The 27,573-nt window shown below is 43.8% G+C and overlaps 1 protein-coding gene across 4 annotated transcripts in view; it reads left to right on the top strand.

Annotated features, from left to right (window-relative positions):
• The window catches only part of LYN (LYN proto-oncogene, Src family tyrosine kinase), a 158,340-nt gene extending 132,735 nt beyond the window's left edge, over nt 1-25,605 (top strand). For all 4 annotated transcript variants that reach the window (XM_058443634.1, XM_058443635.1, XM_032759749.2 and 1 more), the window contains 3 exons: nt 10,804-10,957; nt 13,688-13,819; nt 24,127-25,605. In XM_058443634.1, coding sequence (XP_058299617.1) covers nt 10,804-10,957; nt 13,688-13,819; nt 24,127-24,329 — 489 coding nt within the window. In that variant the 3' untranslated portion in view covers nt 24,330-25,605. The remainder of the gene's footprint in view (nt 1-10,803; nt 10,958-13,687; nt 13,820-24,126) is intronic.
• The last annotated feature ends 1,968 nt before the right edge of the window (nt 25,606-27,573 follow it).

Below are 27,573 nucleotides of genomic sequence, written 5' to 3'. Positions count from 1 at the left end.
GACCATACTGGGGAACGTAATGAAACACCATCTCTACTAAAATACAAAAAATTAGCTGAGTGTGGTGGCGAGTAGGTCCCAGCTACTGGGGAGGCTGAGGCACAAGAATTGCTCGAGCTCCGGAGGTGGAGGTTACAGTGAGCCAAGATCGGGCCACTGCACTCTAGCTTGGGCTACAAGGTGAGACTTCATCTCAAAAAAAAAAAAAAAAAAAAAAAACTTTTCTGTTTATTTATTTATTTTGAGACAGAGTCTCACTCTGTTGCCCAGGCTGGAGTGCAGTGGTGCAATCTTGTCTTGCAACCTCCACCTCCTGGGTTCAAGCCTCAGCTTCCCAAATAGCTGGGATTATGGGTGCCCACTACCACACCTAGCCAAGTTTTGTATTTTAGTGGAGACAGGGTTTCACTACATTGGCCAGGCTGGTCTCGAACTCCTAGCCTCAAGTGATGCACCCACCTCTTCCTCCCAAAGTGCTGGGATTATAGGCATGAGCCACCATGGCCAGCTCAAATCCTTTCTTTTTAAAGGAAGGAGCCAGTGTGGATGAATGCTTAAGAGCACAGACTCTTAAGCCTGGACCAGCTAGACTCAGGTTGGAATCCTGGCCTTTCTAGGGAAATTGTAACCTCTCCAAGACTCAGCTTCATCCTCATTACTATGAATATAACCTACTTTATGGGCTTATTTTAACAATATGCCTAGCACAGTGCCTGGGCAAGTAGTAGCTAATACGTGGTAGCTATCATCATCATCATCAAAGTATAGATTTCACTATTTCTTAGCAGTTATACTTGGAAAAGGAGACTATTATGATAACCAAATAAAGCTAAAATAAAATTTCCAAGAAATTTTGATCCCAAAAAAGTAGAGTACAAACAAGAATGCATGAGCTCTCTGTTCCATCCCTTTCCTCCATCTAAATTATGGATTGAAGATCAGAGGAATCTAGTGTTGGGGAATCAATGAATATTAACAACTAGAAAAGTGTTTCTGTGACAACTATTGAGAGGTATAAAACAAATGCTGTCATATTTGCAGTACAGACAAGATGTGTTCTTAAACTTTCTTTTTGCAAACTCCCTGGTGTGTGTGTGTGTGTGTGTGTGTGTGTGTGTGTGTGTGTGTGTGTGTATTTATATCCTATTTTTCTGTTGTTATCATTAAATGGTCTTTTTAGGTCAGTTTGGGATTGACTCCAGGGGCTTCCTGTTACAAAAAGTCCTTTAGAGAGACTGTAGGTTTTACTAAATTTCTACTTATTTTTCAGTTCCAACTTATTAATATTGTTATTTTATAGGCTTCCTAGGGCTTTTGAACATCATTAATTATGTGAATTCTTCTTTTTCTCAAGCATAGGAAGACAATACATCCTTAGAGAGTAAGGCAAACAGTGCCTACTAAAACAGGTAAAGCACCAGGAAAATCAGATCTTCATTTTTCCTACTTTTTGATAGGTTTCTCATTTAATTTTTCTCACTGCTTGTCTAGATGACAAATGTTTTCCAAGCAGCCAATTCTAAGACAGGTTGCGTTTTCAGTTCCAGTTTCTCATTTAGGCTGGAATTTCCTGGGGTAGATTTTAGCTTTGCTTGAGAGATCACATTCAGCCCCTCAGTGAGGTTCCTTTGATCCCTTTTTTCCCTCAGTCATCTGACAGAAATGGGGGTTCTTCTCATTAAAGTGAAAAAAAAACCCCAAAAAACAAAAACTCACCGAACAAGATAGCCTTGCTTGTCTTTGCCAATTTCTCAAAAAGCAATAGTAATTAGGATGAACAGAAGAGCACTAAAGCAAGATTTCCAGAGTGAGGTCATCCACACAACACTTCATTATTTGTCCAAAGCATTGCTCATGTTCTCTGGTGGTAGCAGCCGAGTATGTGTGCTGAGCAAACAGTCCACAGGGCACATGCCCAGCAAGGCTGGTGATGGCTCAGAGCCTGCGCCTCGGGTGGGAGAGAGCTTGCTGGAAGCCGATTTCACTGTGTGGGGTGCTGGGGTTGACAGACTTCTCATTGGGCCTTTGAGAAAAGCGGGAAAAGATGAATGACCTGGATGGTCATCACTAGGTAGGGGCATTATTTGAGCTCTGCTTGGATTTGTAAAACATAATTGAGATTGCCCTGTCCATCAAACCCACATAAAAGAGGTCTATCTGATATATTACCTAGGGCCTTGGTGGTTAGGAATTTCCCATCTCTGGTGTGGTCATAGGCAACCCACTTCTCAGTGAGTGTTTGATGACACAAAACCGCAGTCCCTCATGAGGGAGAGCCCAGTTGCCTTTCCTCGAGAAGGTCCAGGCAGGTGCATGTGGATAGGGCTTGCTGAGCCTACTCACATGGGCACTCCCTATTCAGGAAATAGCAACTTGGACTTTCTACTTTAACATTGTTAGAAGAGAGGGAATTTAAATAAGTGCATTCCACTCTAATGTTTTCTAAAACTTTGGTCTAATTTAACCAAACCAAAAACCATCTGAGACAGGTCTCGATCAAATTAGAGGTTTATTTTGCCGAGGTTGAGGACCATGGCTCAGCCACCAGAGATCCTGGGAACATGTGTCCAAGGTGGCTGGGATACAGCTTGATCTTACACATTTTAGGGAGACAGAAGTTATAGGCAAAGACATAAATCAGTACACATAAGGTGTACATTGGTTCAGCCCAGGAAGGCGGGATGTCTTGAAGCTGGGAGGGGAGGCTTCCAGGCCATAGGTGGATTCAAAAATTTCCTGATTGGCCAGGCACAGTGGCTCATGCCTGTAATCCCAGTACTTTGTGAGGCCGAAATGGGTGGATCTCCTGGGGTCAGGAGTTTGAGACCAGCCTGGCCAACATGGCAAAACACTATCTCTACTAAAAATATAAAAATTAGCCAGGCATGGTGGCCGGCACCTGTAGTCCCAGCAACTCAGGAGACTGAGGCAGGAGAATCACTTGAACCCAGGAGGTGGAGGTTGCAGTGAGCTGAGACTGTGCCACTGCACTCCAGCCTGGGTGATAGAGCGAGACTCTGCCTCCAAAAAAAAAAAGTCCTGATTGGCCATTGGTTGAAGGAGTTGAGCTTTGCCTGAAGTTGTAGTAAGCTTGAGTTAAGGTATGGGAAGTGGTGGTTGTAGAAGCAAAGGTTCTTATTATGTAGACGAAGACTTCAGGTAGCAGGCCTCAGAGGGAACAGATGTGAATCTCTCTTATGGGACCTTAAAAGGTGTCAGTTAAATCTCTCCTGGATCAGGAAAAGACCTGGAAAGGGAATGGGATTCTCTACAGAATATAAATTTCCCCCATAAAAGATGACTTTGCAAGGCTGTTTCAAAATTTGTCAAAGGAATATATTTTCAGGTAAAATACTTTGATCTTCTTTAGAACCTGTTATCTGTCATGCGATGTTATACTAAAGTCTGGTTGGAATTTGGTATCTTATTGCTACAAAGAGTCTGTTTATCAGTCTCAGGATCTCTATTTTAATGTAAATGCTGGTCATTGGTGTCTACAATCCAAAAGGGAGAAGGGCATAATGAGTCATGTCCAGTTCCCCCTTCTCATCATGGCCTGAACTAGTTTTTCAGGTTTCTTTGAAATCCCCTGGGCCAAAGTGAGGGTCTACCCAGTTGGTTAAGAGACTTAGAATTTTAATTTTGGTTTACATATTTTAAACCTCATACCCTGGGGAAAAAGTTATTTGCAAAGTAAATAGGACTCTAAATTTTGTGTTCTGTCCCCACCCTGCCTAGCATAAGTGTGTGCCTATATAAGAGTGTCTGTGTGTGTGAAATCGTACTAGAGATGTGATATACCAACAAATAGAGACACGCCGGCAGCACTACCATGTCAACTTAAGCAGCTGTGTCCATAGTGGCCTCTGAGATGCTGCTCGGGGTCTGAGGTCTATCCCTGATCCCACTCCGCCACCAGCCCTGACAGCTGGGTTGCCTCCACCTGGAGGAAGTGGCACCTTTTCTCACCTGCTGTGGCCCCAAGGGTGTCTCTGTTGAAGGGTTGACACTTCCTGTTTCACACCAGCAGTGGGGGAGAAAGTCCTGCCCCTTTGGGTTCAGAACGTTGGGTAAGACCTTACTTCTCTCTTTCTCTGGTCCACGTCTGCCTCTAGCTGCCTCAAAGCCCTGACTTACGGAAGGCATCTGTTCAGCTGACTGGCAGTGGAGGAAGAGGCAGACACTTGGTGACTAACTCCTTTTCTTCTCATTGTACATTACAAAGGCCACTGTGGATGACTGGAAGTCTATCTATCCAGCCAAACAAGATAAGGCTGCACATTAACTCAGGAAGCATTATTATTAATATGTTCTGTGTACCTAGACTTTTCATTGTGTACAAGATGCCGAGAGTTTTACCAGAATCCCCCACCCCCAGGATTTGCTCTCTGACCCAGTAGTTCCGTGCCTCCTCCCAGGACAGCAGTGGGCTCAGCACAGCCTTCTTTGTCATTGGCTTCAGGCACAGGCGTTTTCAGGAAACAATCGCCTTGCTCCACACTCAGAGTTTTGGTCATGGTGCACCCCCACAGGCTCTCTTGTCCCTGTGCTCAGTAAACCGCTTTTTAAAAATGAAAATGAAAAACACAGAAACAGCACAGGTAGAAAATACCATCATATGTTTTCACTGAAGGCAAAAAAAGAAACTAAAAAATGTGCATCAGCCATGCTATTTGAATCAAAGAGCACGAGAAACATCAGCATATCTCAGCTTAAGTCAAGAGTACGGAAACCTCACTGACATCGTCTCTTTACGTGATTAGTCTCATTTTTGGTAATAGGGATGCTTTTTATTTCAGATTTCCAGTAGCTTCACACATCAACTTTCTAAGACAGAGTTAGACATCAGCACTGGATGAAAGAGACAGTTTAAATTAGTTCTTTGGTGTTGGCAGGTGGTCTAGAAAGTTGGGGCTTTCTTGTCTTTGTTCACCCCTGGGCCTGACATTATGATGAAGAGAATCACACGGCCTAAGATGAAGAGAATCTCCTCATTTGCTTTAGAACCAAAAGATTGTATCGGTTTCCCAAGCCCTGTGAGTAATGACTCCAGGCCCAGAGCCGTGATAGAGAGGGAGGGGAACTGGGGCCTGACCCTGTATCCCCTGCCTCCAAGCCATGAGGCCCACAGGGTCCTGACCTAAGTTGCAGGAAAAACAAGCTCAAGCCATGTGTTCCAAACAGTTGATGGGCTAGGAATTCTTCCAAGGTGTTTGGAGAACCTTCCTCACCTGCGCCTTCCCTCACCCCAGCTCCATATGGAGCCTCCTCCTTCCTGCCTGGGCTCCTTATGCTGGCCCTGCACATCTTACTCCTTCTTTTGTTAAGCTGAGTTGCATCCGGACTTCCTCCCCAACCGTTATGATGGTAACAGTCCACCTGTGAGGTTGCTCAAAGGCAACATGTTGAGACTAAGATTTTGTTGCAGTCCTAAAATAGCTTAAGCTTTCAAGCCTATGATCTAGTGCTGTGCTTCTCAAACTCTAAGCTCTGGAGGCTGGGAAGTCCAAGATCAAGACGCCAGTAGATACAGTGCCTGGCAAGGTGCTTCTTTCTGTGTCCTCACATGGAAGAAGGTGGAAGGGCAAAAAAAGGGTCAAACTCTCTGTGAAGCCTATTTTATAAGGGCCTTAATCCAATTCATGAGGGAGGATGTCTCATGACCCAATCACCTCCTAAAGGCCTCCCCTCTTAATACAATTGCATTGGAGATTAAGTTTCAACATGAATTTGGAGGGACACATTCAGACCATAGCACCATGCATTTGCAATGGGGGTAAGATTGCCCCCAAGGGAGCAAAAATTGATCCCTTAGGGGTGATAAAAATCTTAGATATTACAATAGTTTGTGGCCCTCCAAAGTTCATGCCTACCTAATACAACCTTCTTTCCTCATATTTAATTTCTCCTGTTAAGGATGCCTTAACTTTTAATTTTTATTTTAATTCAGTAATTCTTCCTGGAGGAATAATAATGAAAAAAAAGTTTGAGAAACAATGTTCTAGACAGAAACAACCTAAACAAAGTTTTGCATGTACTTCCTGAAATGGGAGCCAGAACTTGGCCTGGGGAGAGCTTGTGATTCCCTTTCTGAGGGGTGAAATTTGGACTTAACAACAATGAGAGGAAACCTCAGAAGTCTCTTTTTATCTTCTCAGAGAAGAAGTACTCTCTCAATGAAATCTTTGGGTTCCAGAAGCATTTAGTTATCTCTTGGTACTGAGCTCTCTTGTGGGTCTGACATTCTGGAGTGTGGTGTTAGAAGCATGGACTTTGAGGTCAGACACACCTGGTGTAAATGGGAGCATTCCCCTTCACTCTGCGGCTTTCAACTGGTTCTTTAATTTCTCAAAGCCTCATTTGCATCTGTACAGTGGAAGTAAAACCTACCTGGTCAATTTGCTATTAAGATGAAACATGAATTGAGTGTAAAGGATGTGAAGCAGTGTTTGGTGTATAGTAGGTGTTCAATTAGTGGTGGGGAAATGGTGGTTATTAATATCCATCTACCTACCCACCTACCTATCATCATCATCTTAGTAAAATGTCCGTGGGCACAAAACAACAAAACAATCTTCTGAATCAAACACATCCTCTTCTCATCAAGCTTGATCAACTCCATGTAACTCCCACAGAAGTCAGGCTTTCCAAGCTACTGGAACAACAGGAAGTGGGAGTCCCTGGGGACAGCTGAGCCTTGGTTTATGTATTTATGTGACAGCTCTTTCTGTAGTGCTGAACGCTACATGGCCCTGGAAGAGGAAGAAGGTATTCCATGAAAAGTTGACCGTACATTCAATCAGCCAAAGGAGTCTCTGATTTCTTCCTGCTGTTTGAAATAGAGCTGGATTTACTTTAGCTGTAGTAAATAGACCACCTTCAACAACAAGTTAAGGTTTTTAAAAAAATAAACCAAGAAAGAACAATACACAAAGACCAGGGAAAGAATAAAAAGAATGAATTAATTTTATATAAAAGGAGGGTTGTGATATTTATGATCTGAAAAGCAAGTCATATCTGAGAGCTTTTATTTTGCTCCCATATTCATTATTTATTCAACTTGGCTAATGCTGTTGTTTCTAATCCTGTCTTGGTGAACGCTTTTATTACTGTTTGGAATCTGAGCTCCTTAAAGCACTCTGGCACGGAAAAGAAGGCCAAAATACACTAGGCTTGTTGCAGGTCTGTTATTATTTCTGAGGATCATTTTTTTAAATGCACTCAGATTTATGCAAATACGGGATGTGGGTAGGTGTGACAAAAGCCTTACTAACAAGTCCCTGGAGTGCTTTTTGTAATGAGTTGATCATCACTTGTGTCCTTGCTGCTGTGTAGGAGGCTGGGTCCCTGCCATCACACCCACATTTGTGGCCAATCAACAGCCTTGGGAGAGGGGCCAGCACAGGTTCCTGGTTGCTATTGTCAACTGCGGTTTCAGGCCCAATTTGGGACTTCAGCCAGCTTTGGCTTCCTTGGGTTCTTGGCCCAGTTTATATATAATTATTGGAATGTTAGGCAGATAAGTGTCTAAGAGCTAAGAATTTTTAAGGGCTGCACTACCATGGAGTGGAGCCTGGAGGCTGGGACAGAGTCAACTATGACCGCTCAATTGCTGCTGTCTCATCTGGGCTCCCGTAACCAACTCTGGTCTGTTTGAGCCAGGCATCGTGGCTCTATCGCCAAAAGCCTACTTTGTTATAATCGTACACTCCTTTCTTTCACACATGCTTAGCCTGATCTTCGCTCTCCACTTTTCCCAGTTTTACTGGCTTTTTCTAACAACTCTTGTTGAACTTGGGTTACCAGCAGACAAAAGGAAACAGAGGCAGGGCTCCTGTCTCCCAGCTGCCACCAAAATTGCCACCCCGTGTCATCCATTTCAGTAGTGCCCACTCTAGAAGGAGCTATCCTGAACTTCCTGACACCCTCACCATGCCACTCCCTGCTGTTTCTAGGCAGGAGAGGCTTCCTAGAGGAAGGCAGACTCAGAGGAGCTCTGCCCTCACCTGGTTGTCACCACTGCCCGCCTTCTGTTGACTTCCCATAGAGGCTGTTTGAATATTTTCCAGGGTCAGGTAAAAGTTGTGCATCTCCCCAGTGCTCAGGGTTTATGACAGTTGGGAGAAAGGCAGGGGACACGAAGTCACTGCTCTCCAAACCTGCCCTGTCCTTTTCCTGCTGTCTCTCTGGTTTCTGCTCTGCTCAGCCCCTATCTCACTTCTCAAGTTCCTCATGAAATGAAGCCTCCTGCTGTGCTCAGTGCTGTGCTGTGCTCAGTGCTGGGATGGTTTCATGTTCCTGCAGAAATTGTGGTCAGGTAGTCAGGTGAGGAGCAGGGAGTACTGGGGACACATGCACACCTGGCAGGAGAGGGTGTGCCAGGCATGGCTTCTGGGAGAAGTAAAATCTCAGCTGAGACAGGCAGACTGCATAGGTCCGGTGAAGGGGGCAGGGAGGGAATGAGCGTTCCACGCAAAGGCAGGGAGTGTAGAAGCACAAAGGAGGGGGTCGTGGTGAGGAGGCGGAGGGCTGAGCGGGGGCCGGGTCATATGGGGTCTTGGCAGCAGTGCAAAGGACCTTGGACCACATTCTTTGTTTCCACTCAGAAGTGAAATACTGGACTGAATAGTCTTTGAGACTGATGTAGGCCACACTGATTATTTTACTTGAGATTTTTGTGACCATGAGAATGTCATCTGCCAAATCCCTGCAGTAGTGGGCTAACAAGATAGTATTCTGGTCCTATGAAAACCCCAGCCCATTTCCCAAAGGACTTACTTTGTCTCTTATAAGAGGTTTGGTGACAAGTTTGAAGGTTCCAGTGTATACAAGTGAGAATAGAAAAGATATTTTCAGCCCTGGAGGTGTTTATCGACTGGCTAACATGACAACACTGAGAGCATTAAACAGCATAAAAATAATGACAAAGCTGTGATCAGCAGCTGCAGATGGTTTTTGTACACATTGACCATCTAGGGCGAGTAAAGGGCAGTTCAGGGAATGCCCACGGGGCAGAAGGTGAGGCCAGGGATTGGCCTAGAGGGGAAGCAAAGGCAGACCCAATACCAAGGAGCTAATCTTTTGCTAAGCAACGTGGTCTGGAACTGGCGGCCTGAATTGCTTGATAACCAGGGATGCAGTTGCAGATGACTGGGGAAAGTCAGATCCTCCAAGCCGAGCCACCTGCAATTCAAGGTAGAATCTGGCAGAATACATTCATTCCTGTGTGAAAAATTCGAATCGCAGTTTTCTGTAACTGCTTACCAGATACACTACTACTTGGCTTTCTTTCCTTCTTGCCCTTTTTCTTGCTTCTTACATCCCTCCCTTCCTTCTCTCTCCTTTCTTGTTTCCTTCCTTCCTTCGTTTCCTTGTTCCTTCCTTCTTTCTTTGCTTGTTTTCTTCCATCCTTCCTTCCCTCCTTCCTTTCCTTTCTTCCTTCCTTCTCCCTAACTTTATAATTTGGTAATGTCTTCCTTAAAAACCTGACTTTGGAATGATACTATACTTTCTATTCAGCAACGAGTAGTAGTTTTGCCTCCCTACGTTATTGTTGTGTTTAAATCCTGGATTCTTTCCTGCTGTCATACTTTGTCATGAGAGTGAATCTTGCCTGGCGTGGTGGCTCATGCCTGTAATTTCAGCACTTTGGGAGGCTGAGGCGAGTGGATCACCTGAGGCCAGGAGTTTGAGACCAGCCTGGTGAAACCCCATCTCTACTAAAAATACAAAAACTAGTATGGTGAAACCCCGTCTCTACTAAAAATACAAAAATTAGCCGGGCCTGGTGGCATGTGCCTGTAATCCCAGCTACTCGGGAGGCTGAGGCAGGAGAATCACTTGAACCTAGGAAGCGAGAGGTTGCAGTGAGCTGAGATCATGCTACTGCACTCCAGCCTGGGGGACACAGTGAGACTGTCTCAAAAAAAAAAAAAAAAAAAAAAAAAAAAGTGAGTCTTTGTGATTATCCTGGAGGGAATGTGCAGAGAGAACTTGGAGAACCAGTTCCATGGGCTGTTGATTAACCTGGCAGAAATGACATCCTGTTCTTGATACCTTAATAATTTATTTGTATTAGCACGTCACTTTCTCCAACTCTATTTTCTTAGTTGGTTCAGGCTGCCATAATAAAATTCCATAGACTGGGTGGCTTAAACAAGAGACATTTATTTCCCACAGTTCTGGGGGCAAGGAAAGCCCTGGCAGGTTTCGTGTCTGATGAGGGGCAATTTCCTGGTTCATAGATGGCACCATATAGCTGTGTCCTCACACGGTGGAAGGGGCAAGGCAACTCTCTGGGGTCTCTTTTACAAGGGCACTAATCCCATTCGTGAGGGCTCCACCCTCATGATCTAATCGCCTGCCAAGGCCCTGCCTCCTAACACTATTGCCTCGGGGTTCAGGATTGCAACATTGGTACTTTGGTGTAGGGGGCGGGGAACGGGACACAAACATTCAGACCATAGCATCTGTTTTCTGATTTGACAAATTGGCATAGTAACATCTATAAATCTACATGGATGAATTTAGCAGGGTCTTAAAAAGATTCTTCACACGTTAGAAAATGTTAAGACATGTTCCTATTTTTTTTTTTTAAAGATGACTATTATTGGAGATTTGGCAGAGTTATTTTACAAAGCGCTCAAATGGTGATTGCCGTTACCCACTGTCTTTAAAACCTGAATGATCAAAATAGTATACATGAAAATATTTCAGGAATTCATAAGTTTTCTGGTTTTCCTTGATGGCCCTTTCCAGTCACCTACCCTACATATGAAAATGAGAGCCTATTTCTGTTTTCAGATTGCAGAGGGAATGGCATACATCGAGCGGAAGAACTACATTCACCGGGACCTGCGAGCAGCTAATGTCCTGGTCTCTGAGTCACTCATGTGCAAAATTGCAGATTTTGGCCTTGCTAGAGTAATTGAAGATAATGAGTACACAGCAAGGGAAGGTATGTTCCAGTAACGAACTTTAGATGTTTTATTATTGTGTTTTATTTTGTTTTTGTGTGTTTTTGACAAAGAAATTACAGTAGTCATCATTAAGAAAAACTTATTTCATACAACATTTAAGCTGTACCATAATTGTCTGCTTATGGTTCTATTCTAATAGTTTCTAGAAGGTACTCTCTTGATTAACTCCACATGATAATTTTGTTAGGCTTACAAATGCTATCAGTTGTATTTCAATTAAGCAATGCAAAACACAAATAGATTCAGCCAGATGAAGATTCTTATTTATTTTATATTGTTAAAGTTTTCACTCAAACAATGAATATACGGGGCTGTGGAGAAAATATTTGTCACATTAATTCTATGCTCTTTATTCCAGCCTTTTAATTACAAATTAAAACATGAACATTATCATACACACAGAACTAAATATAATGCAAAAAATCTACTTCTTTATTTTCCCACATTCTGTATTATATATGTGAACCAAAAATGCACAGAGAGGCCTAAGTTCCCCAGCCTGTGGCACACTGTTGGGGGGCCGAGCATGGTCGGGGCTGCATGGGCCTTTCTTGGGCTAGGATTGCCCATGTGGTTATGACTGAGGATTCTTATGCTCTCACCCGTGAGAGCTGAGCAAATATTTTTACAGTGCTCACTCTCTTCTGGAAGAGACAAGCACTTTCTTGAAATTCCTAAGCATTGTTGAAAAAGGATTATTATTATTTCATTTTTTTGAGATAGAGTTTCACTCTTCTTGCCCAGGCTGGAGTGCAATGGCACAATCTCAGCTCACTGCAACCTCTGCATCCTGGGTTCAAGGGATTCCCTTGCATCAGCCTTCCAAGTAGCTGGGATTACAGGCATGCGCCACCACTCCTGGCTAATTTTGTATTTTTAGTAGAGAGGGGGTTTTTCCATGTTGGTCAGGCTGGTCTTGAACTCCCGACCTCAGGTGATCTGACTGCCTCAGCCTCCCAAAGTGCTGGGATTACAAGTGTGAACCGCCACACCCAGGAAGATTATTATTTTTTTTAATGACATGTTTGTTATTTCCAGAAGAGGTAATAAGCAGATTGATTTGTTTTGATTTGTTGAACATCTATCTCCTGCTTCCATCATGTGTAGGATGGTTCCCCTCCTGCCTCAAGCTTATGTTCTCGAAAGTGGATTAACTTATCCTTGACCTTAATGATTATCCCTAGCGAAAAGGCTGCAAAGGAGAATGATCTAAAGAAAAAGAGTTAAAAAAATAATAGCTAAAATGTATTGAGCATTTATAATGTGTAAATGGGCTTTTTATACATTATTTCATTTATCTTTACAATAATTCCATATGATAGGTGTTAATATTATACTCATTATTCCCAACTTACAGAGGAGGAAACTGAGAGATTCTGCAGCTTTTTGAGGTCCCACAGTAAGTGATAGAGCTAAGATTCAAAGCCAGGAAATCCAGCTTCAAAGTATCTGAACTAGAATTGATTACACTGGTTTTATTGAATTTAACAAGCTGAGAGTTTCACAAAAATAACTGTTCTCAGGCAAAGACCATGGCTTAGTGCAGAGCACAAGTTCTAGATCTAACAGCAGCCACTTCCTGGCGTATCTCAGGATGACAATAATGATGCTTACCTTCATTGGTAAGTACCATTCATTGGTACCTTCATTACCATACTTGATTGATGTTTACACTGTGCCAAGCCCACAGATCGGCCCATTTAATCCTCACAGCAACCTAGGAAGGTTTTGTTGTTTCCTCAGTTTACACATGGAAGCACCAAAGCTGCACAGAGACAGCAAGTGACTTGCCAGGATCACGCTAAGCAGAAAACAGCAGATGTGGGATTCAAACCAGGGCTGTGGGGTGCCCAAGCCAAGCTCCAGCCATGGTCCTGCCTGCTCTGCTCTGCACACTGCTGCTCCAGGCAGGCAGGGGTTAATGCAGGAATGTGTGCCATTGCCTCACATACAACAGACACCCAGGAGATTCTCTACTGTCCTTACTGTTCTTACTCCGATTTCTAATTTGTGTTGGGGACCAAAAAAAAATTTTAAGCAAAGGCATAATAAAGGCAAATATTTTTTTTAAGTGGTAAGTAGAAGCCCCTAGCACCCTTCCAGGGTGCCGGAGTAACAGCCTGTGCCTGAGTCCCCGCCTTCCTCAAGGGGACCCTGCATGTCCCCTTGGGCCGGGTCTGCCTGTCCCCAGTCTGTTGGCCTCACCAGCTCCTTGTGAGAAACATAGTTTCATCATGAGCTCGTTCTCTATTTTATACTATGTGTATGTGTTACTTATTCAAAATAAATAATTGAAATAAAAAAATAAAAGAAGAAAGTATGGTCTGGGTGCGGTGGCTCACGCCTATAATCCCAACACTTTGGAGGTCAAGGCAGGCGGATCACCTGAGGTCAGGAGTTGGAGACCAGCCTGGCCAACATGGTGAAACCTCATCTCTACTAAAAATACAAAAATTAGCTGGGAGTGGTGGCACACACCTGTAATCCCAGCTACTTGGGAGGCCAAGGCAGGAGCATCGCTTGAACCTGGGAGGTGGAGGTTGCAGTGAGCCGAGATTGCATCATTACACTCCAGCCTGGGTGACGAGAGTGAAACTCCGCCTCAAAAAAAAAGAAAAGAAAAGAAAAAAAAGTATGGGGTCACATGTTCATGACTTTTTTGTTTAAGTTTAAATACCCAAGTAAGAACCACATATCTTCTTCCTTAGGTGCTAAGTTCCCTATTAAGTGGACGGCTCCAGAAGCAATCAACTTTGGATGTTTCACTATTAAGTCTGATGTGTGGTCCTTTGGAATCCTCCTATACGAAATCGTCACCTATGGGAAAATTCCCTACCCAGGTATGGTTTACTTAGCTATTTACAATCAAGCTGTATAAATGAGAAAAAGTCAGGTTGCATGAAGGCATTAAAAAGTAATAATTACTTCAGCTACCCAATAGCAAAGGATAAGCGCTTTGAGCCAGAACTTGATTTTCATGGGCCGGGCGTGGTGGCTCATGCCTGTAATGCCAGCACTTTGGGAGGCCGAGGCAGGTAGATCACCTGAGGTCAGGAATTGGAGACCAGACTGACCAACATGGAGAAACCCCGTCTCTACTAAAATTACAAAATTAGCCAGGCATGGTGACGCATGCCTGTAATCCCAGCTACTCGGGAGGCTGAGGCAGGAGAATTGCTTGAACCCGGGAAGTGGAAGTTGCAGTGAGCTGAGATCACACCATTCCACTCCAGGCTAGGTGACAGAGCGAGACTCCATCTTGAAAAAAAAAAAAGACTTGATTTTTATTTTCACTATCTTTAGCATAAATTGTTCTAAGAGTGCTTAGACACTTCTTTGCCTTCTTATTTTGAGTGTGTGTTCTTTTTCTGCACTGATTAATTCCACCACATACTAGAATGTTCCTGGCATGGTTGTTGGTGTCGAGATGAGGATGGATAGACACAGGGGCTCCTCCAAGGCAGTCCCCCGACGGAGGAGGAAACCCACATGGAGACGAGGATTTCCAATGCTTGGTTTTGTAATAAGTGCCCTGGAGTCGCTCTCTCTTCAGGAAATAACCACCTTTGTTTATCAGTGGGAGGCCCTTCTGCTCTTTAACATACTGGTATCAGTGAGGGCATCATTCAGTATTTATTTCCAGATTCCTAACACCTGAAGCCTGCAGAGCCGGATTCTGACCATCCCTCCCTTTTTCTATGGTCTGTGCTGGCATGGTTAAGAAGAGAGATTTCGGCCAGGCACGGTGGCTTACACCTGTAATCCCAGCACTTTGGGAGGCTGAGGTGGGTGAATCATGAGGTCAGGAGTTCGAGACCAGCCGGTCAACATGGTGAAACCCCTCGTTACTAAAAATACAAAAAATTAGCTGGGCGTAGTGGTGGGCATCTGTAATCCCAGCTACTCGGGAGGCTGAGGCAGGAGAATCACTTCAACCTGGGAAGCAGAGGTTGCAGTGAGCCGAGATTGCACCCCTGCACTCTAGCCCTGGCGACAGGGTGAGACTCCGTCTCAAAAAAAAAAAAAAAAAGAAAAGAAAAGAAAAAAGAAAAAAAGAAGAAGAGGGATTTCTCCCAGAGCCTTCATATTTTCGTTCATGTTTGACTATTAACAAAATTTGCATGAGGGAAATTTAAAGTTAAATTTTTAATGTTTAAATCATTCTCCTATTCAAAAAATATTTGAGTATGCTAGGCACTCTCAGCTGCTAGGATGCCATGGTATCTGCCCATGTCCTTGAGAGTGAATATTGTAGTGGGGAGAGACTGATGATTATCAAACACACAGCCAGCCTGTAGGGTGGTGAGAGTGGTGTGGAGCCTGCATGGAGTGGCTTAGGGATTGGCGAGTACTCACAGAAGGGGGTGGGGAGCTGCTGGTTTTTTTCCATGGTCCTGGCAGCAGCAGGGACTCACAGAGGGAGGGAGCCTTGGTCTCTCTGAGGTCTGCATGTCCCCATGGGGAGAGCAGCCAGAGCATGGGCTTGGCCAACAGGAGCAGGAGGCCAGCGTGGTTTGGGCCTCTGTGAGTATTTGATGGATGGATGGATGGGTGAATAAATGAATGAATGAATGACTCACCTAGGCCATTTGATCTCTAGACAGTCAATGGATGAGAAAGAAGGCTATGTAGCTGGGGGTTAGAGTGGCTCAGGGAGAGACTTACTGGCCATGTAAGAGCAGCCCGTCTTACTCTGCTGAGATGCAAACCAGGGAAGGCTTTTGGACAGAGCATCCACACAGTCTGCGTGCTCCCATCACTACTGTTGCATGTGGGGATGAGCCACAGAGAAACTGGGGCAGGGACCAGCTGGCAGCTGAAAGCCTTTGGGTGGTGTCTGCCTGCACAGTGGACCGGCTGTCCCAGGAAATCCCTTTAGTGCCAACATTTCATCTTCCAGCTGCTCTAGATACTGAGATTAATGAATTAACACTGCTGCAAAATGGAAAAATATTTCTAATCAGCCCCAGTGTCTGATGTTATATATCTCTATCTCCATCTATGCCTACATCTCCTTCTATAATTTGTCTGTAGAGAAAGATTATATAGTCAGATTATGTATATAATCTGGCACCTGATAAACATATAATCTCATAAAAGAATGTTTTGTGATATGCATGGTGTGCTGTATGTGATGTGCCACCATGGCCCCTGAGGCTTGGAGAAGGTGATTGGGCCCCTCACTGGTGGCAAAGCTGCTCTGAGCCCCACATCCATGTGCCTCCCAAGACCCCTCAGCCAGTGTGCACAATGCCCAGGATTTGGAAATATTTGGGGCGAAAAATCATTTTTTGAAAAAAGAACCAGCTGGGCGTGGCGGCTCACGTATGTCATCCTAGCACTTTGGGAGGCTGAGGTGAGTGGATCACCTGAGGTCAGGAGTTCGAGACCAGCCTGGCCAACATGGCGAAACTCCATCTCTACTAAAAATATAAAAATTAGGCTGGGTGCAGTGGCTCACACTTGTAATCCCAGCACTTTGGGAGGCCGAGGTGGGCGGATCACAAGGTCAGGAGATCAAGACCATCCATCCTGGCTGATAATGGTGAAACCCTGTCTCTACTAAAAATAAAAAAAAATTAGCCAAGCGTGGTGGCGGGCGCCTGCAGTCCCAGTTACTCGGGAGGCTGAGGCAGGAGAATGGCATGAACCTGGGAGGCGGAGCTTGCAGTGAGCCGAGATTGCGCCACTGCAATCCAGCCTGGGTGACAGAGTGAGACTCTGTCTCAAAAACAAAAAAAAAAGAATAAAATAAAATAAAAATAAAAACTAGCTAGGTGTGGTGGTGCACGCCTGTAATCCCAGCTACTTGGGAGGCTGAGGAAGGAGAATCGCTTGAACCCAGGAGGTAGAGGTTGCAGTGAGCCAAGATCGCACCACTGCACTCTAGCCTGCGCGACAGGAAGGAGACTACATCTCAAAGATTAAATTAAATTAAAAAATAAAAAGAGAACCAGTAGAAAAATGGTGAGAATCATAAAAATGTGTTTCTCTCTATATGGAAGAACACACCAGAATCCATTGACTAGTGTGTTCCCTGATTGGCTTGTCCCTGGAAGGACTGGGGATGTGAGATATCTTCAGGAGATCGGGATCAGTAAATTTTTTAGTCACGAGAGTTGTATGTTATGAGACCCTCTAGCATTAGGGTTATAAACATAATCAAGCAATCCTATTTACTTCATATGAGAAGACTTGATTCATAGAGAGCATAGAAATTGGTTAACATTGCCAAAATATGCCATTTTCCACATGGTTATAAAACTGCATATGGGAGAGAATCCACTGATGAATGGAATTATCTGAAAGTACTTTCTTTACGCAGTAAACTGCTGGCTATGTTTTTGTTTTTGGGTTTTTTTTTTTGAGACAGAATCTCGCTCTGTTGCCCAGGCTGGAGTGCAGTGGCACGATCTCGGCTCACTGCTAGCTCCACCTCCTGGGTTCACACCATTCTCTTGCCTCAGCCTCCCAAGTAGCTGGGACTACAGGTGCCTGCCACCACGCCCAGCTAATTTTTTTTCTGATTTTTAGTAGAGACAGGGTTTTGCCATGTTAGCCAGAATGGTCTCGATCTCCTGACCTCGGGATCCTCCCACCTTGGCCTGCCAAAGTGCTTGGATTACAGGCGCGAGCCACCTCACTCGACCTGTTTTGTTTGTTTTTAAAGTACTTTAGAAGTTATACAGGCCAGGTGTGGTGGCTCATGCCTGTATTCCCAACTTGGGTGGATCACTTGAGGCCAGGAGTTGGAGACCAGCCTGGACAACATGGCCAAACCGTGTCTCTACAGAAAATACAAAAAAATTAGCCCGGCGTGGTAGCCAACGCCTGTAATCCTAGCTACTTGAGAGGCTGAGGCAGAGAATCGCTTGAATGCTTGAACCCAGGAGACAGAAGTTGCAGTGAGCCGAGATGCGCCACTGCACTCCAGCCTGAGCTACAAAGCGAGACTCTGTCTCAAAAAAAAAAAAAAGAAGAAGCCATATCATATATTTAGCTTTGTAAAATAAAAAGGAAATAAAAGAAAGGAGGAAAAACAAAAAAGAAAAAAGAAAGTCACATATAAGGCAAACTCATTTTTAGAGGAGATAGAAATACTAAGATAATATACTGAAATGTTAGCGTTGGGTCAAGAGATAATAGGTTATATTAATTTTCTTCTTGATGAATTTCTGAAATTTCTAATTTTTTTACAATGATATTGTTATTAAATATTCTATTCTTTTTTTTTTTTTTGAGACGGAGTTTCACTCTTGTTGCCCAGGCTGGAGTGCAATGGCGCCATCTCACCTCACTGCAACCTCCTCCTCCTGAGTTCAAGCGATTCTCCTGCCTCACCCTCCCTAGTAGCTGGGATTACAGGCATGTGCCACCACGCCCAGCTAATTTTGTATTTTTAGTAGAGACAGGGTTTCTCCATGTTGGCCAGGCTGGTCTCGAACTCCCAACCTCAGGTGATCTGCCTGCTTTGGCCTCCCAAAGTGCTGGGATTACAGGTGTGAGCCACCGTGCCCGACCTAAATATTTTATTCTTATCTAAGTAATATATGCACATTAAAAAAGTAGTACAGAAAGACTTCTTTTTTTTTTTTTTTTGAGACAGAGTCTCACTCTGTCGCCCAGGCTAGAGTGCAGTGGTGTGATCTGGGCTCACTGCAACCTCCACCTCCCGGGTTCAAGCAATGCTCCTGCCTCAGCCTCCCGAGTCGCTGGGACTGCAAGTGTGCACCACAACACCCAGCTAATTTTTGTACTTTTAGTAGAGATGGGGTTTCACCATGTTGGCCAGGCTGGTCTTGAACTCCTGACCTCAGGTGATCCACCCACCTCAGCCTCCCAAAGTGCAGGGATTACAGGCATGAGCCACCGTGTCCAGCCACGAAAAGACTTCTAATGAAAAATTGCCCATGCCTGTGGGTGCTCCTCAAAGTAATCTACTTTCGGGAATTTTGATTCCTTATTCTAGCGTTTGCTGCATATAGTTCTAAATATTCTTCTCGTAACTTTTATCTCTTAAGTTTTTTCCACTTATTATTAGATAAGGATATGGCCACATACTTTTATTTTTCATTTATTTATTTATTTGACAGGGTCTTGCTCTGTCACCTGGGCTGGAGTGCAGTGGCATGATCATAGCTCACTGTAGCCTTTAATTCCTGGGCTCAAGTGATCCTCCCGCCTCAGCCTCCTGAGTAGCTAGGACTACAGGCGCATGCCACCACACCCAGCTAATTTATAAATTGTTTGTAGAGACAGGGTCTCACTATGTTGCCTAGGCTGGTTTCTAACTCCTGGGTCAACTGATCCTCCCTCCTCAACCTCCCAAAGTGCTGGAATTACAGGTGTGAGCCACCACGGCCAGCCAGCCACATGGTGTTAAATTCAAGAGATACAAAGAGGTATAAGCCAAAAGTCCCCCACTCTATTCCCAGCCACACAATTCTCTCCCCATAGGCAACCAGTGTTCTCAGTTTCTACTTTAGAGACATCCTATAAGGGAAGTCATACAGTTTTGCCCTAATGTCTGGTTTATTTCACTCAGCATAACCCTCAAGGTCCATGCATGGTGTGGCCCATGTCTTCAGCCTTTCTTCTCACTCCTGGTCTTCCATACCACACTTTCCCCACCTCCACTTGGGCCCAGCATTCCCTGCATGAAGCTTCTCCATTGTTTCTTCTGGCATTTGCCTGGGCACTGCCAAGTGGGCTCCAGGTACTGTCCTGCCCTCAGTGCTGGCCTCCCTCCCTCGTGGTGTATGCTGACCACACAGTGTGCGCCTTCCCAGGCTGAGTTGGGATGGGCCGCCTTGCCTGTTGTCAGTGCCTCTCTCTGCAGGCACGTTGGTTGCGCTTTCTTCCTCTTGGCTCAGACCACTTCTTCCTCTGGCTGCCAGGTGTCTCTTAGCATCATCAGACATGGAGTTTAAGTTTCTATTTCTTGTTCTCTTTTTTGTTTTGGGATGAATTACAGAAAAAAGAAAATAATGGGGAAGAGGCAAAAGATCTTTACTTCATTATCTTAAAACCAAAACTACGATTATATTTCTCTATGAATTTTATACAGAAAAAAAGAGGGGTCTGACTGGGCATGGTGGCTCATGCCTGTAATCCCAGCACTTTGGGAGGCCGAGGCAGGTGGATTGCTTGAGGCCAGGAATTTGAGACCAGCCTGGGCAACATAGCAAAACCCTGCCTCTACAGAATAATTTAAAAATTACCGGGGTATGGTGGTACGCACCTGTAGTCTCAGCAACTCAGGAGGCTAAGGTGGGAGGATCACGGAGCCCAGGGAGTTTGAGGCTGCAGTGAGCCATGATTGCACCATGTACTCCAGCCTGGGCAACAGAGTGAGACCCTGTCTCAAAAAAAAGGTGGGGGTGTCTTGTTGGGGTCCTGGTTGGGGTCTTGTTTTGCTTTGTTTATATAAAGCAAAAGGTTTGAAAGTGAAAAATTTTTCTGAAGCATCGTGTCTTTTCTGGCTGTTTCTGACCAGATATATCTAGCATCTTAATGCCAGCTGAATTATAATCAAGAATTTGTCCTGCTGCAAACACTCACCTTGGTCACAAGCAAAGCTCAGAAAATAATAATAGTAATAATAATTTGCCCTTTTGGAAGGAGTATGATTGGGTGGGAGACTGTAGTCCCAGGGTATCTAGCTCTTCCTGATACACATACACACAAAGGGCCCTGTGTGACTGAAGACTGTCATAGTTTGTGGTGCAGCTGTGCTCCTCCCTGTCGCTAGCTGTCTGTTCCTTTTCTCTACTGTACCACATTTTTCTCCTTCTTCTGCTCCTTCACCAACTTGTAGTCTCTGCTGATTTCTACCCATTCCAGATGCCACCTTCTGCTCCCCACCACCTCCTTGTAGTGAGGGCATTGTCCCGACTGGGCTGTGTGCCATTTGAGGATGACGCTGTGTCTTAACTATCTCTGCATGTCTCAGAGCTCAGTGCTAGTTCATGACCCGTGGTGAGCACTCAGTAAGTGCTTGTTGAAAGGAGGAAGGATGGAGAATGAAACTGTGTGCCTTCTAAGGAGATCACCAGCCAATAGGTGTTTGCGTTCTTTAACTTAGCAACAGGCCACTGCCAACTATCACATGTAATCTTAGGGTCTGGTTGAGGTCCCTCTCCTCTTCTATTTCTTTCTTTCACAAGACTTGTCATTTAATAGCGGATTTTATTTATTGCTTTACTTGTACATAAAAAGATAGGCTTCAGATTCCCTTCTTCCAATTCTTCTTATCAAGTCGAATTCCCCAAACAGGGTGGAGCATGTCCAGCCTTTACCAGCATCGAGAGTCCTTCAGAGCTAGGAGAACATACTGGAACCAGGAAAAAAAAAATCTGCTGTGGGTCTAGGGTGACCTAGAAAGCTTTATCTTCTGCTGTGGCTGCATTCTGACCTTTTATGCAAATGAGGGATCTCCAGGAAGGAAGTGAAAGAGATATTCCAAACTGAGTTTGCAGGTCCAGTTGCTATTTATATTATACTGTATGTTAGTCCTCCCACCACGATCCCAGAATTTCACCCAAGAAAGTAGAAGTATACACAGATCTTTCTTCTGAAATTTATCCAAGTTATAAGAGCCAGAGCAATGCTGAGGCCATATTATTTTGTGGAGACTAAAACTCCCAAATAAACAGGATGATACAAATCTGTCTTTGGCTTTAAGCAATGAGAATCAAATGAAGTCTTTTAGTTAGAAAATTCTAGTCACACAAATATTTGAAGATAGTGTTTCAGAATTAGACTCAGGAAAATTGATTTGCTGTATAAATAATCTGAATCATTATAAAGTTTGCTTAGATCTTTCAATTTCAAAACAAGGGCTCTTCCAAGACAGAAATGATCATGTCTTCTTTGAGTGGTTTAAATTCAGGAAAGGTCACTGTGTCCTTAGATGAAAAAAGGTAAGTTAAAGGCAGAGGATCTCAAAGCTTATTGGCCATAAGCCATTGTGAGAAATACACAGAAACCTACCCTGTATATAAAGCAAACGTTTCATAAAACCATATTGACCTTTCCTATGTGCAGTGCTTTCTGACCTTTTCTGTTTTATTCTGTTATAATTCATTTTTAAAAATACTGGTAATTGGCTGGATGCGGTGGCTCCCGCTTTTAATCCAGCACTTTGGGAGACCGAGACGGGCAGATGACTTGAGGTCGGGAGTTTGAGACCAGCCTGGCCAACATGGTGAAACCCCGTCTCTACTAGAAACACAAAAATTAGCCGGGCATGGTAGTGGGCACCTGTAATCCCAGCTACTTGGGAGGCTGAGGCAGGAGAATCGCTTGAACCTGGGAGGCGGAGGTTGCAGTGAGCCAAGATCGCTCCACTGCACTCCAGCCTGGGTGAAAGAGGGAGACTCTGCCTCAAAAAAAAAAAAAAAAAGAAAAAGAAAATACTGGTAGTACCCTAAAAAAATCAATTTGTTGATCCCAAATGCAGATAGTGCCCCGCAATTTGAAAAACACTGATTAGAAAATACATTCAAAAGAAGGTTCTGTTTCAAATCTGGTAAAAAACCATTTCCCCTGAAGCTGCCACTTATTTAGAATCCTTCCAGTGACCACTGATGGTAAAATCTACAGCTTTGAAAAAGAGATAGCTATGGAAAGGAAATTCATTGTGAGGAATGGAGCCCCTCTCATATGCCAGATATTGTATATACTTTGCATGACATACAGTCTTCTTTAGAGAAGTTCACATCCTACAGAACAGGGTATCCACAAAATATGCAAAACATACAGGTGTGGATAGATACTGCTAGGTGAGCACATAATTAAAGGATTAATCTCCTTTATCATGCAGGAAAATGTTATTATTATAATGATCTTTTTTACCCCTTAAAGCTATTCTCAGGATCAAAGATTGACAGTTCAGCTTCTGAATTACCCTGAGATATTTGACCACATTAAAAACATTCTATATTACCAGGCCTTTTGCAGAGCTCTAGAGGAGTAATGAGCACCTTACTTCTCTCCTGGAGGTCAAGAATATGCAAATCCAGAATCAGAGTGAGCTGTCACTCTGGCCAGGTACTGCAGATTGGAACAGTTAACTGCATCTGTGAAGTAGCTCCACTTGAGACTATGATTGGGGTTCAGTTTTCCTCCTCAATTAATATCTTGCTCTTAAAAGACAGTGACATCCACAAGATATGTAGCACAAACTACAGACAAGTGTCCTTCGGATTAACTGAACCATCGTTATTTTCCAAATTAATCCCTAAGTTTTTAACTATTTGGCAAGCATGTAACCAATTTGTTGGGCTGACTTAAGGATGCTGACTTTAAGTAAATGAAAATACCAATTATTAAATGAAAAGCCAATTTTTGAAAAATGTCTGTATAAGATAATATGTGGTAAAATTATTTTTTTCATAAATATACTACAGGTTGAAGTTGAAAGCATGCTGCCCTGCAAACGTAATTAAAGTTGAGAGTTAGGATTAGATATGGGTGACTTATCTGAAATGTGAGGCAAGTCCAGCATCCTTTTGTTATTAAAGAGAACATGGCTGTGGCTCCTACTTAACAAATTTTGGCAAACTGAATGCTGTCTTGATCCCCTCCATGCTAAAATGTATTTATTGAGTTGCTTGTAGAAATTTCCTTAGCTTCTATATTAGTTGGCAAGGGCTGCCATAACAATACAACACACTGGATAATTTAAACAACAGACATTTATTTTTCCAGGGTTCTGGAGTTTCAAAGTCCAAGGTCGAGGTGCTGGCCGGGTTGGTTTTTCCTGAGGCCTCTCTCCTGGACTTGTTGATGGCTGCCTTCTCCCTGTGTCTTCACATGGTCTTTCCCCTGTACTAGTCTGTGTTCTAATCTCCTCTTATAAGGATACTAGTCATATTGGATTAAAACCCACCCAAATGGCCTCATTTTAACTTAGTTACCTCTATAAAGGCCTTATCTCTAAATATGGTGCGGTCAATTCTGAGGTGTACTCGGGGTGAGGATTTGAACCTAGGAATTTTGGGAGGATGCTGTTCAACCCCTAACAGCCTCAGTAAAGCTTGTTTCAATCATGGTTGCAGGATGTGAGGAGCAAAAAGACCACTGCAGTGCTTGACTCTCTGCCAGGTTTCTTAACGGCATGGGTTTTTGTTTTTTTCCACCCTAGGGAGAACTAATGCCGACGTGATGACCGCCCTGTCCCAGGGCTACAGGATGCCCCGTGTGGAGAACTGCCCAGATGAGCTCTATGACATTATGAAAATGTGCTGGAAAGAAAAGGCAGAAGAGAGACCAACATTTGATTACTTACAGAGCGTCCTGGATGATTTCTACACAGCCACGGAAGGGCAGTACCAGCAGCAGCCTTAGAGCATAGGGAGACCCGTCCATTTGGCAGGGGTGGCCGCCTCATTTAGAGAGGAAAAGTAACCATCACTGGTTGCACTTATTATTTCATGTGTGGGGATCATCTGCCGTGCCTGGATCCTGAAATAGAGGCTAAATTACTCAGGAAGAACACCCTCTAAATGGGAAAGTATTCTGTACTCTTAGATGGATGCTCCACTCAGTTGCAGCTTGGACTTGCCCTCAGCAGCTGGTAATCTTGCTCTGCTTGACAACATCTGAGTGCAGCCGTTTGAGAAGAAAACACCTATTCTCTCCGAAAATGCACCCAACTAGCTCTCTGTTTACAATTGGACATAGGACTCAAAGTTTCAGAGACCATTGCAATGAATCCCCAATAATTGCAGAACTAAACTCATTTATAAAGCTAAAATAACCGGATACATAGCATGACATTTCTTTATATTTTCTCTATGCTTTGGCTTACTCGTTTAAAAAACAAAAAACAAAACTAATCCAACCTGTCAGATTTTGCAAGTGAAGTCAGCAGCTTAAAAATGTCTTTCCCAGATTTCAGTGTTTTTTTTCCCCCTACCTCCCAAAATCTGAGACTGTTAAAACATTTTTCTTCTATGGACACTGCTCAGACCTGCTAGACATGCCATAGGAGTGGCATGCACATCTCTCTCTCTTCCAGCAGGAGGAGCCCGTGAGCACGCACAGCTGCCCTGTTGCTCACCCGAAGGCACCGGGCTCACCTGGACCTCCCAGGAAAGGGAGAAGAGCCTCAGAAACTGCTCTGTGTTTAGAAGGAATCTTTTTAAGAGTCCAACTTTTTCATTTCCACAATTTTCTATGTCCAGATTTGTTTTGACAATGTAGTTTGGAAAAACTAAGATTCTAATCTCTGAAGAACCTCGTAGGGCCTTCTAAAACATGAGTTTCCTTTGTTGCTTCAAAGATTTGGACATTGTTAAAGATCATGTATTAATTTTAGCTGTACTCTAGAAAGCCAGAGTGCCACATTCGGGGCTATTTTTATGATTCAGCAATCTTTTCTAAATTGTGTAGCATGTGTATGAGACTATTTATACCCAAGGATATGAAGGAACATAAGTGACTACGAGGCTCTAATAAGCCATGGTGGCAGGAGGTTCAAGCAGTTCTGCTCACTAAATTTTTCTCCTGTAGGCTTTGAATGGAAACTTCTGTATCACATGATATGTTTCACTTATGCTGTTGTGTATATACCTAATATTTCTATTTTTGATTTTATTTTAATACACCTCGTCCAATAACATCTCAAGCTTTTTATTTGCATTTACATTTTCAGCTGTGGTCAGTGTAAAAGTTGGTCATCAGCTGGGGGCAGGGTGGTTAGAAGTGGTTCAACAGAGCTACATGCTTTAAACTTGCCCAAGTTCTACCTCCTTCCTTTGAACATTTCAGATTGGAGAACCAAGGAGTTGATCACCTCAACGCCTAAACATCCGTTTATGGGGGCCAGATAGAATTTGTTTTCAAATAGGCTTAACAGGCATCATTAAAATTTCATTCTGTGTGTTTTGTTTAGGCTTGAGGTGCGTAGAAGATGGGATAAAATATTCTACTTTTCTCTAAATTTTAACTTCGTTTCCTATGTGATTTTTTAAAATGTCCTTTCTAAAATATTCTAAAATTATTGATTCACAAGTGCCATGTTCACAACGATAGAATATTATCGTTACATAATGTCTGCACAGTTGGTCCCTTGATTCAGTGGTAAGTTTTCTGCGTACACCCCCCTGCTCGCATTTTATTTCAGAACCACAAGTATTACCCAATATGTTACATGGAGAGGAACTACAAAGAATCCCTAAGGCAAAAAGAAGTCTCTAGAAAATGACTAGAGGTTTTTCTTTTTTAGCATAACAAATTTATTTAAAGAAAATTATTAAATTTATCTTCACCTTGTTTTGCTTCTCCCAGTTCCTCCTCTTCTTGCCATTTTCCACTTGACTTTCCCTCTCAATCAAGCATGTGATCCTTCCCTCCATGTGGGCCCTTCACCATCTTGGGCCTCATCTCTGGTGTCCAGCATGTGTGGAAGTCACATGTTCCCTTGATGAACAGCACACGCAGTCTCTTTACTTAGCGAAAAGTTTCCAGCCTCCCTGTGACAGACAGGCATAATGAGGGGCTGAATAAGTGTTTGTGGCATTTTCAGGTCTCCAATGGTGTGCAAAATGGCTCATGTCATCACACCTCAGGTTATTGTAGAGAACTGGAAAGACAGAATCCATACTCCCTACCCCCAAGATTCTGACTTAGCTGTTGTGCAGCGGGAGATGTATGTCAATCTATTTTAAAAGCTTCCCCAGTCAACTAGACACAGTGGCTCATGCCTGTAATCTCAGCACTTTGGGAGGCTAAGTCAGGAGGATCACTTCAGCTCAGGAGTTAGACACCAGCCTGAACAATATAGCAAGTCTCTGTCTCTACAAAAAATTTTAAAAGTTAGCTAAGTGTGGTGGCACACACCTGTGGTCCCAGCTACTCGGGAGGCTGAGGTGGGAGGATTGCTTGAGCCCAGGAAGTCAAGGCTGCAGTGAGCCATGATCGTACCACTGCACTCCAGCCTGGGCAAGAGTGAGACCCTGTCTCAAAAAAAAAAAAAAACAGGAACAAAAAACCCTTCCCTGGCGAATATAATGTATGCTCAGTCTTGAAAGTCACCATTTGGTTTGACCCATATTACAAAGCCCAGCCTTCTTTTTCCTCAGATGGTTTCATTTCTCAAAGGGGAGTGGAAGAGAAGGAAGGAGGAAAAAAATGTGCCTTCCTTCCTGGTGAACATGAAGCTCACTGAACCTAAAGGAGACTCACAGGCTAGAAACCGGTGTCCTTAGTAGTAGGGGCCATGTGGGCCTTCCGTGGCTTCTCCAGGCATACCTCCTGAGGTTCTACAGAATCCCCTTGCAGAAAGTACTTCTGATGAGCTACTGGGAACGTGTACTGTCCAAGCCCCCTTCTAGGGGAAATTCACTGCCACAGAAGCCAGCAGCCCTAGCTGTCCCAAGCGTGCATAAAGGGATAATAACTAAAAGGAGGGAATTAGTTTTGTTGCCTACACCAGGGATAGATCGAGGGCACTGAAAGCATCATAAATATAAACTCATTTCCAAGCCAGCTTGTGGGGTCTGCTTTCTCGCTCGCTCTCTTTTTTTTTTTTTTAGGCAGAGTCTCACTCTGTCATGCAGGCTGGAGTTGCAGTGGTGCGATCTCAGCT

This window comes from Hylobates moloch, unplaced genomic scaffold (assembly GCF_009828535.3).
Source record: "Hylobates moloch isolate HMO894 unplaced genomic scaffold, HMol_V3 SCAFFOLD_9, whole genome shotgun sequence".
NCBI classification, from domain to species: domain Eukaryota; kingdom Metazoa; phylum Chordata; class Mammalia; order Primates; family Hylobatidae; genus Hylobates; species Hylobates moloch.
Note: the sequence above shows the minus strand (reverse complement) of the source record. Positions and strands in the feature narration are given on the sequence as shown.